General features: G+C 45.2%; 1 protein-coding gene across 1 annotated transcript in view; it reads left to right on the forward strand.

Annotated features, from left to right (window-relative positions):
- The window catches only part of PSME4 (proteasome activator subunit 4), a gene marked incomplete in the record, with an annotated part of 200,084 nt that overhangs the window by 46,437 nt on the left and 138,667 nt on the right, over positions 1 to 14,980 (forward strand). The window contains 4 exon segments of the mRNA XM_077485552.1: positions 1,564 to 1,623; positions 12,516 to 12,560; positions 14,198 to 14,347; positions 14,461 to 14,524. Of these exon segments, the coding sequence (XP_077341678.1) occupies positions 1,564 to 1,623; positions 12,516 to 12,560; positions 14,198 to 14,347; positions 14,461 to 14,524 (319 nt within the window).

Here is a 14,980-nt window from a genome sequence, read left to right on the forward strand (position 1 = left end):
CTGCTGCCATAAGCCAATCAGGAGTGCAAGTCCCCAGAGAGACGAGGCTCCCATGGATCGCTGGCTCAAGAGGGGGCTCGGGTAAGTCTTAGGGGGGGCTGAGGGTGCTGCTGCATACAGAAGGCTTTTTACCTTCCTGCAAATAATGCAGGAAGGTAAAAAAACTTTCTATGTAGCATGTGTCCCACAGCCCCTCCCCCTCTCCTTTTATACTTACCTGAGCCAGATCTTGATCCAGCAATGTGCACGAGAGCCACAGCTCTCCCGGCTCTGTCCCTCCCCACTGCAAAGATTGATAGCAGCAAGCGCCATTGGCTCCCGCTGCTGTCAATCAAATTGTGAGGAGTGGGGATGCTGGGTTGAGCCACCCTGTCTGTCAACGCAGAGAAGGTAGCTCGTGAGTGAGCCTGTATGAGTGGGAAGTGGCTTGCTATGGGTGCATGCACCGAAGAGGAGGAGCCAGGAGCACCAATGAGGAACCCCAGAAGAGGCGGATCGGGCTGCTCTGTGCAATACCATTGCACAGAGCAGGTAAGTATAGAGAGGTTTGTTATTTTACCTGCTTGCTGCCCAGCCACTGTCAAATGACGGCAGGGCAGTGCGGCTCATAGGACGGCATTCCAGAATGGCTGCTCTTGTGGGGGAGTGCGGCGATCACAGCCACGCCGTGTTGCTAGGAGACGGCGCAACCCCAATCTGTGTAAAGAGCTGCGTCCGCAGCTCTTTAACCATGTGATCGGCTGTGTCCAATCACAGCCGGTCACATGTAAATACGTAGTTGCCGATAATCGTCTCTCCTTGCCTCACACTGACAGTGTGTGTGGCGAGGAGAGCCGATCAGCAGCATATCCTCACAAGGGGACATGTAGGAATGTAATCAGGGCACTGTTTATCAGTGCCCTGATTACAATAAGGAAATAGTGTCACAATACAGTGCCCACCAGTGGCAGCAATCACTGCCCACAAGTGCCACCAATCAGTGACCATTAGCCATACCAGTCAGTGCTGGCAATCAGTGCTGCCCATATCTGTACCGCCTATACGTGCCACCTATCAGTGCCTGCCAGTGCCCATCAAAGCTCATCGGTGCCACCTATAAGTGCGGTATATTAGTGCCACCTCATCAATGCACATCAGTTCAGCCTATCGGTGCACATCAATGAAGGCAAAAAATTACTTAGTTACAAAATTTACTGACAGAAAAAAAGTTAAAAAAAACATTTTTGGTCCTTTTTTTACAAAAAAATAAAATAAAAAACCCAGCAGTGATTAAATGCCACCAAAAGAAAGCTCTGTTTGTGTGAATTATAAAACATTTGTTGTGGTACAGTGTAGCGTGACTGCGCAATTGTCACTCAAAGTTGCTGTACCTACCACCATCATATACTGCATTTTCATCCTCCTCGAATTCCTCTGAATTGAGAGCTCTCCAACATCGGTAGTCTGATATTGTCCTATAATACAGTAATCATCCATACATCATGCTTGATGATTGAAACCTTCTCATGTTTGCTTTTCCATTTCATGACTTTTTGCTTTTTTTGTCTCCATTTCCATATTCAGTTCATATCGCCAAGGCTTGTCCTCCACTAAAACAGTTGTGCTTAATGTTTTACGTAGGTGGTAAGGACACATTTGTTTCCTCTATATGTTGGTTTTGCTGCTACGGATTGGCTGCTAATTTTATTTTTTTGCATGTTTAATTCAAATAAAACTCCTGTAACAGATGACTTCTTGGCACCGTTGTCTGAACAGAACGTGTTGGCATGTGATTTCTTTGTATATGGCAGAAGGCTAACGCCCATTAACATGTATGTTACACTACAGCACTGTGAATGTGGATGGCACTGTGTATCACTGGAGTCCCTCACACTAATGTCCTAACCAGAAAGGGGAAAGGCACCGTGCACCCAGATCCTTCAGTCTTCTTCTGGCATTCACTCTTCACCATGGTTGGCTGGTGTTCTGTCAAATTCTCCAACCCGTCAAAAACGGCAACCACCAAATGGGCTGGTAGTCTCGGACGAGCGCCGGTATTCTGGTGGGGAGATCAGGGACACAGACTAGTCCCCCCCCCCCCCCCCCTTTTTTTTTTTTTTTCTATCCCCTCTTCCTTCCCACTCCTCCCTATCCCTTTGAATGGTCAGCAGGCTTCAGTCCTCGTACCTTGGGGACAACCTAAGAGCAGTACCTTTTAATCCCTATTATAAATCCATGGAATGATAACTGACTTAAGCAGAATTCAGAGGGCTCCTAGGCCTTTTAGAGAACATTTCTACTTATGTATCTGGAGAATGGAGTTTCTCCTTCATTAGCCATTATCCAAGGTTTTGGGATGTGGTTATACGTGGTTGGGTTGTACGCAATGTTTTCAATTTCTGCAATGACTATTGTACAATCATATGTTTGTATCTGCTTCTTTACCCTTTATAAATAAAGAATTTGAAAAAAATAAATAAAAAAATAAAAACCGGCAACCACGTCACTTCCGGTTTATTTAAACCATCAGTAATTGGAGATTTTGACAAATTGTTGTCTGGACACAACATCGGTGTACTGTCGAATACTGTAACCCCGTCGGATAGTGTCTGCCCTGTATTGTGCCTACGGAGGACAAGGAGATGCTGAAGGTCTCCAAAGATGATGAGTCCAGGTTCAAGCCCCACCATCCAAGTGGACATAGAGCCAGAATAAAAAATTGCAGAGTGAAGCGAGGCCGTGCTCGAAGCGCGGCGAGCGATGTGAGCCCGCGAGGGGCCCTGTTACTTAGTGCTACGGTATGTCCACTTGCATGGTGGGGCTTGAACCTGGACTCGGCACAGAAGAAACTAGCAAGTGCGCAGGCGCCGTTCATCTTCTGAGACTCTGAGTCTCCTTGTCCTCTGTACTGCGCAAGCGCTGCGCCTGCGCAGTACGGGGCGGACACTATCTGATGGGGGGACAGTTTTTGGCAGAACGCCAGCAACTCGATACAGTCTGGTACAGGAAGAGTTAGCTGTTTTGACAGCACAGCGGCTAACGTGGACAAAGTTGTCGCCGCCTCGGAGGTGGCCATTTTGTTGGCTAGTATCGGTGCGGATTAACAATCTCTGCTCATAATATCATGCACCGGACGGTATTCGGTTGCCAGCATTGTGTCCAAAAAGCAATTATTAACAATCTCCCATTACTGATGGTTTAAAGAAACCGAAAGTTAAAGGGGTTGTAAACCCTCGTTTATGTATATTAAAAAAAAAAGAGTCATACTTGCCTCCACTGTGCAGTTGATTTTGCATAGAGTGGCTCCAAACTTCCTCTACTGGGGTCCCACGATGGCGCTCCTCCCCACATTGAGGGTCCACGTTGGAGAAGCGCTCTCCTTGGTGGACACCCTTGCAGGTGCGCTCCCGAGTCCCGCATCTGTGTCCATTCACACGGAATGCAGGACTCGGGTCCCGCGTCATTGGATTTGATTGACAGCAGCGGGAGCCAATGCTGCACTGCTATAATTCTATCCAATCTGGACATGAGACACCAGCTACAGATGAGATGTGCTTGTACCCGGACAGAGGATGACAGCGTCCAGGTAAGTAAAACTGGGGGGCTGCAGCACTAAAAAAAGGTTTTTCACCTTAATGCATAGAATGTATTAAAGGGATTGTAAAGTAAAATTATTATTATTTTTTTAATATAACAAACATGTTATACTTACCTCCACTGTGCAGCTCGTTTTGCACAGAGTGGCCCCGAACCTGCTCTTCTGGGGTCCCTCGGCGGCTGTCTCTGCTTCCTCCCGCAGGTACTTCTCACATTCATGCGAGCTCCCTCGCATGGTGAGAAGCACCTGCGGGCGCGCTCCCGTGATACAGCCGGCGGCTGTATATCACTGTATCACATGGCCCCGCCCCGGCGCGCTGCGTCATTGATTGTGATTGACAGCAGCTCGAGCCAATGGCTGCGCTGCTTTCAATCCATCCACTCCAGCCAATCAGCGGCCAGGCTGAGCAGTGAAGAGGACGGCGGGGGCGAGCACAGGACTTTCGAGGGGTCAGGTAAGTAAAACGGGGGGACTAGGGGCGTCGGCAGTGTGAGATGTTTTTTCACCTTCATGCATAGAATGCATGAAGGTGAAAAAACATTTACCTTTACAACCCCTTTAAGGTGAAAAACCATGAGAGTTTACAACCCCTTTTAAGTAGTTGGAGTTTCTGACGAGTTGGATATTTTGACAGAACACCGGCAAGAACACCTGTCTTCACCATCTATATGTGGAAATAACCCCCCCTTCCTCAACTGCAAGGCAGTTCTCCTGTATACTGTAATGAGGGTGTCGCTACAACCCAGATTGAAAATTCATATAGCAGGCTAACGTATGATCATCTGTGCAGGGACAAACTCTATCCTTATCATCCATCAGGAAAAACAAGAGGTCCGGCAGCTTGATTTAACTTGCAGGAAATCAGTAAAACCTTTTATTTACTACTTCTGCACCGGAATATTTACCCCTTCATGACCAGGCCATTTTTTGCTATTTAGCACTGCCTGACTTTAACTGGCGATTGCGCGGTCATGCAGCGCTGTACCCAAATTAAATTTATATAATTTTTTTCACACTTTCAATAGTACTCTATTTTGGTGGTATTTGATCACCATTGGGATTTTTATTTTTGGCGCTGTAAATGAAAAATAATTATGTATTTTTTTTTAAACGGTAATTTTCGGTTTTCAGCCAAGTGCATCCTGCATTTTGAGTTTCGGAGCCAAATTTCCATTTGGTGCACGTCTACTGCTACATGTTTTTGGTAAAAAAATAAATAAAAAATAAGTGTATAATAATTGGTTTGCGTGAAAGTTATAGCATCTACAAACTATGGTGTGTGTGTGTGATATATATAAAATTAATTTTTATTTATTTTATACTACTAATGCGGTGATCTGTGACTTCTATTGAGACTAGGATGGCATGGCAGGTAATCTGACACTGGGATCACTAGTGACACCAATACAGTGATCGGTGCTAATAATATATACTGATACTGGCTGGGAATGGGGTTAAAGTTTAGGGTGATCATGCGTGTCTGACTATGTTTTCTGTGTTTACTAAACAATGTGCCGGTTTTTGCTTCCTGTTTTGCAGGGGCGAAAAAAAGGATGGCACATCATGTTCGCCGCTGTCAGTAGAGCGTCCTGTGTTGTTTACCTACACAGGGCTCCTTTCTGTCATTTGTTCCACCGATTGACGAGTTCTGGCCATAAATCATTGGCCGAGACTTACTGATAAGCTTGTGCAGTAGTGATTGACTGCACAGCTGGGGCAGGAGACGCACACCCCCCTATCCAGCAATGCAAATCGCATATATTTATGTGATCCTGTGCAGCCAAGCCGCAGCGTAGCAATAAAGCTACAGGAGGCAGTTGGCAAGTGATTAATAATCCATCCAGACACAGTGAGAATCAATTTCACAGCAAGGTTGACACTTTTCAGCCCTACGCTGGACCTTAGTCATGTGACTAAGGCATAAAGTAGGGCTGAAATGTGTTAACCTTTTCTGCGAAATAGATTCTTACTGTGTATTAATATAGGCCTTATCGATTTTTACAGCAAGTTACATCGAGCTGCCGGACCGCTTCTTTATCCTTTTTATGCTGTAACATCGTTTTAGTTTCCCTGCCTGCTGTACCGATTGGCACCACTGATTCCACTGCTGATCACGGGTGCATTGCTTTGCAAGCCCATAGAATTTTTTTTTTTTTTTTTTTTTTTATACCTGCAAAAAGACGTGCATTTATTTTTATTTTTTACAAACATGAACTTCAAGGCTTCATGCACACTGAAGCTCAAAAAAACTTTTTCTGGACGCCAGATCACTGGCAGAAAACGCTGGTTGAAAAACGTGCTTTTAACAGCATTTTGTACTAGCGTTTATGAGAGTTTATTAGCGTTAGCGTTTATGGGTGTTTTCAATAAAAATACACAGAGGACGCTCCAAAAATCCCACAATGCATTGAAAAAAAATAGAACGCCGGACACTAATTGACGCGTGTTTTATGAGCGTTTGACGTTTTTGGCGGTAAAAAACTGCACTTTGAACGTGAATTTCTGGCGTTCGGAAAAAAGCCCATAAACTCCACTGCTCATTAACGCTAAAAAACATCCATGTGTGCATGGACACACAGGTTAACATAGAGTGGAGTTTATGGGCTTTTAAAGAAAAAACGCCCAAACTCCAATAAACTGCAGTTTATGAGCTCCAGTGTGCATGGAGCCTAAAGTGGTTGTAAACCCTGGTAAAAACAAAAAACAAAAAAAAACCTGCAAAACAAAGGCATAATGAGCTAGTATGCATAGCATACTAGCTCATTATGAATTACTTACCCAAAAATGAAGCCCCCGCAGCTGTCCTCGTCTCCCCCTCCAGCTGGCGACATCTCTTCCGGGGGTTACTTCCGGATATCGTGGCTCCGGCACTGTGATTGGGCGCGCGCCACCTGTGACGGCACACAGACTGAAGCAACGGCGCATATGTGCCATTGCTTCAGTTTTCCCCAGTGTGCATGTTCTGATGTCATCGGCACATACAGGGGATATCTCCTACACCGTGTAGGTTTAGGAGGTATCTGGGGTAGCTACAGGTAAGCCTTATTATAGGCTTACCTGTAGCATAAAGTTGTTGTAATGGGTTTACAACCATTTTTAACTTTTAAAAATACTATTAAACTTATTTTGTTGTTTTACCCAACTATATGATGACGCGTTCTATTTTTAACGAGCTAAAAGGAGCTTAGGGAAGTGTTGGTTGCAGTCAGTATCAGCTGAGAGGTGTCTTCTTTCTTCTATTAGTATCTACTGTCCTCCTTCCTGGTAAGCAGAACTGGTATGACTCTGTGTTGGGGACAGATTGTTTTCTGATCATGGTTTCTCTGATCTCATGTTGTTGTGATCAACACATCTGGGTGCCAGGCCCATCATGTTGGCCTGCTAATGTGGGCATAGGACTGGACCAATTCCAGGGAACAGGCAGCCAAGTAGAGCTGTGGCCTAACGTCTTTCACGTGTTTGTTGACTTCAGTTCCCTTGTTTCCTAAAATTTCTTGCTAGGTCTAGAATTCCACATTCATTTTTCAGGTTCAGTGTTCTTTTAACCAGCTTCACACAAAGGTCTCAGGACATAACTGGTGAGAGAGCTCCAAAACAAGTGCTAATGTTTAGCTCAGCCTTTTTTCAACCTTTTTAACACAGAGGAACCCTTGAAATAACTTTCAGGTCTCGCTGAACCTCACATGCACGTTCGTGTGATGGTCAGTGGGGAAAAATGGTTCTTAAGCTTGTCATTGGGAAGTATTACCCCCTTACAGAGAGCTAAAAAGATCAATGGTGTCAGTAGGAACTTATCTGAGAGGCAGAAGTTGGTCGTTGTTCAAGGAACCCCTAACAACCTCAGGAGGAACGCGGTTCAGGTTTGGGCACCAGTTGACCAAAAATGATGGAGAACTGAAGAAAATGTAGAGGACAACTAAACTGATTGCATGGAAGAGCTCAACTATGAGGAAAGATTGGAGGAACTGAATATATTCTCTCTTGAGAAGAGGAGATTAGGGGGTGGGTATGATCTTCATGTATAAATAAGAGGTCCATATAGTGAACTCGGTGTTAAGGTCATCAAAGACTACTACAGATCACTACAGATCCAGCCCACAGCTCTGCTGCCATCCGATCTCTCCCCTCCACTGTACAGATCTGTACACAAAGGGGAGAGGAACCAGCGTCATCATGATGCCGGTTTGTTTACAAGCGATCGCTCCGTCATTTGACAGGTGCACCAAGATGCCCGCCGCTCCGGAGCTAGGCCGAAGCTGCTGCCTTTCCGAAGTCCGAGGTCACGGAGTGCTCCGCGGATCGCGCCGTGTGCCGATCCGAACAGGGTGACCCGTTCGGATCTCGGATTGGTGACTATCCGTTGCACCCCTATTCACATGTGTGATTTGAATGACGTTTACATATGCGGGTGCGAGTTGCGTGTTTGTTCGCTTCTGTGCGTGAGCACAGAGGGGCGCTTTCAATTTTTTTTTTTGTTTATTTTACTTGAATTTGTTTTATTTTTACACTCTTTCAATTTTTTTTTTTTTTTTTTATCACTTTTGTTCTTATTACAAGGGATGTAAACATCCCTTGTAATAGGAATAGTGCGTGACAGGCCCTCTTTATGGGGAGATGTGGGGTCATATAAACCCCACGTCTCCTCGAGGCTGGAAAGATTGAGATAAAAATGTCTTTCTTTCCAGCCAAGATCGCGGCCTTGTTTACTTCCGCTGGCCGGACGTGAAGTCCTAATGTTGAGCCCGGGCCTCCGAAGTTCAGAAAGATGACTGGGGACCATCTAGTCACTGGAAATCTCTATGATCAACATCCAGCAGTGGCAGATTCTTTCTCTGGTCTGCCGATCGTACAGGCGAGCCCGGAGAAGCACAGGAGGGCAGCGGGAAAGGGGCGGTTGCCCCCTCCTGTTGCCTGTAAGAACAATCAAGCGGCTGAACTTCCGCTATGATTGTACTTACAGTGCACAGAATTGCTGCCTGTTAAAGATATCATCTGAAAGATGCCTGCAGCTACAGGCATCATTCACATTTCCCCAGTCAGTCAATGACGTCATATGATGTGATTGGACTGAAAGTCGTTAAAGTGATACTAAAGTAATTTGTTGTTCTTAAAGAAAAAAAAAAAACACATCATACTTTCCTGCTCTGTGAAATTGTTCTGCACAGAGCAGCCCAGATCCTCCTCTTCTCGGTTCCCTCTTCGTTGCTCCTCTCTCCTGTTGAGTGCCCCCATAGCAAGCAGCTTGCTATGGGGGCACCTAAGCTGCAGGTTGGCCCTACCCCCCACTCTCTCCCGATTGGCTAACTTATTTTGATTGGCAGCAGCAAGAGACAATCAGGAGGGAGAGTCCTGGACGGGCAAAACATTTGTGGACATTACTGGATAGAGATGGTCTCGGGTAAGTATTAGGGGTGCTGGGGAGGCTGCTGCACACAGAAGACTTTTTATATTAATGCAATGAATGAATTAAAGTGATTGCAAAGGTTTGTTTATTTAAAAAAAAAAAAAAAAGACACATATCATACTTGCCTCCACTGTGCAGCTCCGAACCTCATCTTCTGGGCTCCACTGGCAGTTCTTCCGGCTCCTCCCCACATCAGATAACCCCCTAGGAGAAGCACTCTCCCGGGGGGGGGGGGGGGGTGTTACATTGCGGGCTCGTTCCTGAGTCCAGCATTCGGTGCCCATACCTGCCAAATGTATGACTCGGCCCCGCCTCCCCGGCACCTGCTTCATTGGATTTGATTGGCAGCAGCGGGAGCCAACGGCTGCACTGCTATCAATCTATCCAATCAAGAGCCGAGAACCCCGTGCAGAGAGACTGGGGGGGGGTCGGCAGTCCCTGCCAGGTTTTTCACCTTAATGCATAGGATACATTAAGTTGAAAAAACGAAGGTTAAAGGAACCTTCTACCTTTACAATCACTTTAAGAATAGTTCATGATGATTGAGAAAGTTTACAGTAGTTCTGCTTTAACATTGTGGCTTACATGGGACCCAATGGAACTCAAATGGACGGGATGTTGGCCAACTTCAGTTTGACTTTTTTAGGTTTTGTTATTTTAAGTGTTTTTCAGTCCTGAAATGACTGTGCCATACTGACTAAACATCAGTGTGACCTTAATAGCCTTGACTCTGAATTGTAGCTATTTTTTTTTTTTTTCCCATACCTTCTAATCCAGGCAATTACCATGGTGTGAATGTCTTTGTCAGTCCCCCAGCATGTGGCCCATGTGTGTGATTTTGGCTTTTCTGAAAATCCACACTTGTGCACATAATTGTCTTCGACGCCGGGCAGGACCTGTGAAAATCTCTGAAAATGAGATGTTATTTTTTTGTCAAGTTAGAACCGGAGCCCCTTCCATGTCTTATTTTGAATCTTTAAATTTAATAGAAAATTTCAGCGTGGGCTTTGCGCCGGTGTCCCGCAGCTAGTGCTGCGGTTTTCTGCCGCCGCGCTGAGCCAGGACCCGGCTGTGCGAGTTCCATCGCATTTACATGGTTTTTATATTTCCATTTACCAAAGGGGGTAGGTCTGTTGAGCACTTGAACTCAGTGGCAAATATATTATTAATGTCTTTGGGTTAGGTTTTGATTTAATTTGTTCATTTTGAAAGCAATTCATGTTCTTGCTGGTTTTATAATTATATATAATAAATATACACTGCTCAAAAAAATTAAAGTAGAGCATCAAGTCAATTAAATTTCTGGGATATTGATCTGGTCAGTTTAGTAGAGGGGGTTGTTAATCGGTTTCAGTTGCTTTGGTGTAAAGCAGGAGTAAACCCGCTGACGTGTTTTTTTTTTTTTTTTCTGACCTGCAAGGGAAAAGTCATAATGAGCTAGTATGCACCGCATATTGGCTCATTATGAAATACTTACCTTAGAACGATGCCCTGACATCTCGCCCGAACCCCGCCAAGGGAGCTGACATGTTCCCTCGGCATGTCTTCCGAGTATCGCGGCTCCGGCACTGTAAGTGGACAGAGCCACGGAGATTTCTTTTTGGCAGGGTCTGGCGTCTGCCGGACTTTCAGCCGAGAAGCCCCTGTGTGCATGCACCGCTGCAGTCAGCGGCGCATTGCGAGGGGAATACCTCCTAAACCGTACAGGTTTAGGAGAGATTTTTTTTACCTACAGGTAAGCCTTATTATAGGCTTACCTGTAGGTTAAACTTATAAAAAAGACTTTACTACCGCTTTAACAACAGGTGCACTAGATGGGCAACAATGAGACGACCTCCGGAACAGGAATGGTTTTACAGGCGGAGGCCATTGACATTTTTTCCCCTACTCATCTTTTCTGACAGTTTTTTCACTAGTTTTGCATTTGGCTAGGGTCAATGTTACTCAAAGCTCCCAACTGTTCCTGATTTTGAGGGACTGCCCCAGATTTTGAGCAATGTCCCTCTGTCCCCCTCATTTTGGTCTGATCTATAAAGTTGTATATAAAATGCCCCCCCCCCCCGCATCTCATCAGAGATCCCCCCGCATCTCATCAGAGACCCCCCCCGCATCTCATCAGAGACCCCCCCCCCCGCATCTCATCAGAGACCCCCCCGCATCTCATCAGAGACCCCCCCGCATCTCATCAGAGACCCCCCCGCATCTCATCAGAGACCCCCCCGCATCTCATCAGAGACCCCCCCGCATCTCATCAGAGACCCCCCCGCATCTCATCAGAGATCCCCCTGCATCCCCCCCGCATCTCATCAGAGACCCCCCCCCGCATCTCATCAGAGACCCCCCCCCCGCATCTCATCAGAGACCCCCCCCCCGCATCTCATCAGAGATCCCCCTGCATCCCCCCCGCATCTCATCAGAGACCCCCCCCCGCATCTCATCAGAGACCCCCCCCCGCATCTCATCAGAGACCCCCCCCCCGCATCTCATCAGAGACCCCCCCCCGCATCTCATCAGAGACCCCCCCCCGCATCTCATCAGAGACCCCCCCGCATCCCCCCCCGCATCTCATCAGAGACCCCCCCCCGCATCCCCCCCCCATCTCATCAGAGATATCCCCCCCCGCATCTCATCAGAGATATCCCCCCCCGCATCTCATCAGAGATATCCCCCCCCCCCGCATCTCATCAGAGATATCCCCCCCCCCCCCGCATCTCATCAGAGATATCCCCCCCCCCCCGCATCTCATCAGAGATATCCCCCCCCGCATCTCATCAGAGATATCCCCCCCCCCGCATCTCATCAGAGATATCCCCCCCCCCGCATCTCATCAGAGATATCCCCCCCCCCGCATCTCATCAGAGATATCCCCCCCCCGCATCTCATCAGAGATATCCCCCCCCCCGCATCTCATCAGAGATATCCCCCCCCCCCGCATCTCATCAGAGATATCCCCCCCCCCCCCGCATCTCATCAGTGATCTCCCCCCCCCCCCCCCATCGCATCAGAGATCCCCCCCCCCCCCAAAATCCCATAAGAGTTCCTTTTCAAAGAGCCCCCTTTTCATGTGGTGGTCTGCAGGAGGTGAACCTCTGTCTTTTCTTGGATTCTGGTGGCTGCCCTGAAATATCACCTACCCTGGATCAGAGACATGGAGTGCCACAGTCCAGGCAAGTTAGCTGCCAACTCCAAAGCAAAGAATGATTCAGGGAAAACTGAGTTCCATGCTAAGAAACAGTGGTCCAACTCTAGATAAATCCAGCGGCCATACAAAATTAAAACCTCTAATTCTTTTCCACTCCTTGAAAAATGTTGTTTTTATTGCAGTGTGCTACTTTACTGGAGAGATTTTCCTTCACTTCCTGTCACAGAGACAGGTAAACAGGAAATGAGGAGATCTCCCAACAGGGACACAAATCTCAGTAAAAAGCTTGGAGTGCTAACCGTTCCCTGCTCTATGGACGACACAAAATTGTAATAAATGGGTATGTGTTATGAACAGACCATTGAAAAGGTTTTTTTTTCTATTTTTTTCAGCTCTGTGGAAGGTGTCCTAAAAACACTAGTGAAAGCCTGTCGACCGTAAGTAAAATTATTGAAAAGTGAATTAAATGTATATTATGTCTATTGATTTATTTAATAGTTTAACCATTTCCCATCCAGGCCATTTCTGACACTTCTCTAGCACGCGTAAAAATCCTTTTTATTTTTTAGTTTATTTTTTTACACTTGGAACCCCCCCCCCCCCCCCCCAAAATAATATATATAATATAATTTTAGCAGAGAACCTATAGAATAAAATGGTGGGTGTTGCATTTTTTTATGTCACGCAGTATTTGTGCAGCAGTTTATTAAACGCAATTTTTTTGGAAAAAAAAAACACTCATGAATAAAAAAAAAAAATAAAAAATCGTCATTCCAAATTTTTGTGAAAGATGATGTTACGCCAAGTAAATAGATACCTAACATGTCACACGTTAAAATTGCATCTGCCCGTGGAATGTTGGCAAACTCCAGTGCTTAATGTTTTCCATAGGGGACACTTTAAACGCCTTTACAGGTTACCAGTTTAGAGCTGCACAGAAGGCTTGGTGCTAGAATTATTGCTCTCGCTCTGATGTTGCGCGACAATACCTCACATGTGTGGTTCGATTACCATTTACATATACGCGCGGGAGTAACGTATGCATTCGCGTTTGCGAGTAAGCACGTGGGACGGGGGCACTTTCAATTTTATATTTTTACATATATTTTATTCAAAAAAAAAAAATATATATATATATATATATATATATATATATATATATATATAAATTTTTTTTTTAATATGTACTAACTTTTTTGCTCTCACAGGGGATAAACATCCCCTGTGATAGCATGGGCCGTGACAGGTCCTCTTTTTATGGAGACATTTGGGGTCCAGTAGACCCCAAATCTTTCCTGGCCTCCCATGTAACCGGACACAGATCGATCTGATCTACTACTTAACTGGCCCCTGGTGACCAGGTAAACAAAGGCGGCGGAACCAAAAGTTAAAAGCTACTCGTCACTCCTGGCTTCCAGGGTTAGAGAGAGAGGAGAACAATGTCTGTTCGTCTCTCTCCCACACCACTGATTGCTCGGTTCTCACAGCTCCTTGAGCAGAGAGCTGACTGTCGGTCACAGCTCTCTGCTCTGCCCCCTCCTTGCTCATTGGAGCTCTGGGCTGTGGTGGGGGCGGGGAGAAGCCGGATTGGGCTCTCAGCAGTTTGCTGAGCTGTGTGTCGGTCCAGGGATCTGGACGGATCCCGACTCTATGGCTGTGATGATGCAGAGACCCCAATGTCTGCCAGTCTGCGTTTTTTTTTGTTTTTGTTTTGTTTTTTTGTTTTTTTTTTGGGGGGGGGGGGGGGGGTTTAATAGTTAAAGTGGAAGTAAACCCTCCTATCATTTTCAGCCAAGGAAGCTGCCATCTTGACTTCTGTTTAATATTCAACTGCCATGTTGTTGCACATGTGATCACTTATGACGCCAGCCATTGGATGGTCTAACAGTTTGGTTGAGAGCACAACCAATGTGACAGTTACATTTCTGGCATGCCGGGAATGTAACTGTTTTTTGAAACTGTTAATTTAATGGGTTTACTTCCACTTTAATCTCCTTTCTTTTGGTAATGTCTGAAATGATGTCAGAAAGCTCAGAATATTTAGCATTGTTTTTTTGCTCTTCCTGTTTTTCAGTTATTTTCCTGATGATGCAACGGCAGAAATGCTAGAAGAATGGCGGCCTTTAATGTGTCCTTTTGATGTAACCATGCAAAAGGCCATTAGTTATTTTGAATTATTTTTGCCTACCTCCCTGCCTCCAGAGCTTCATCATAAAGGTTTTAAGTAAGTACCTGACTAAAGATACATGAGATATAAAATAAAATTGTGGTGTGTTAACACAAATGACACGTTAAAATAAATAAATTACATTTTAAATTTTTTATTTTTTTTTCTAGACTGTGGTTCGATGAATTTATGGGCCTTTGGCTTTCAGTTCAGAATCTTCCTCAGTGGGAAGGGGTAGGTATCGCATTCTAGAAATAATGAAAATGTAGTTTGTGAACTTTAACTAAACCCGTTGACGGGCTGTAGACCTTTATATATTTTAACATCCTTAAAGTAGGAAATGAGCTTTAAAGTGTTACTAAACCCACAATAGTAAAATCAGTCTGTATATGCAATAAAGTATGCTTGTTCTACTCCCTGTGGAACCTAAGGGGTTAGTGTAAAAAGGCTGTTTGATGCGGTCTTCTGTGATCCTCACTTTCTTCCACTGTCCCTGATCTTCCACTGAGCCTTTGGAGTCGCACTGCACATGCTCAGTTTGGTGTCTTTTGCTAGAGAGTGTATATATATATATATATATATATATATATATATATATATATGTATATATGTATATATATATATATATATATATATATATATATATATATATATATATATATATATATATATATATATATTTATATATAT

This window comes from Lithobates pipiens, unplaced genomic scaffold (assembly GCF_037356315.1).
Source record: "Lithobates pipiens isolate NorthernLeopardFrog02 unplaced genomic scaffold, aLitPip1_a1.2 Scaffold_18, whole genome shotgun sequence".
NCBI lineage: Eukaryota > Metazoa > Chordata > Amphibia > Anura > Ranidae > Lithobates > Lithobates pipiens.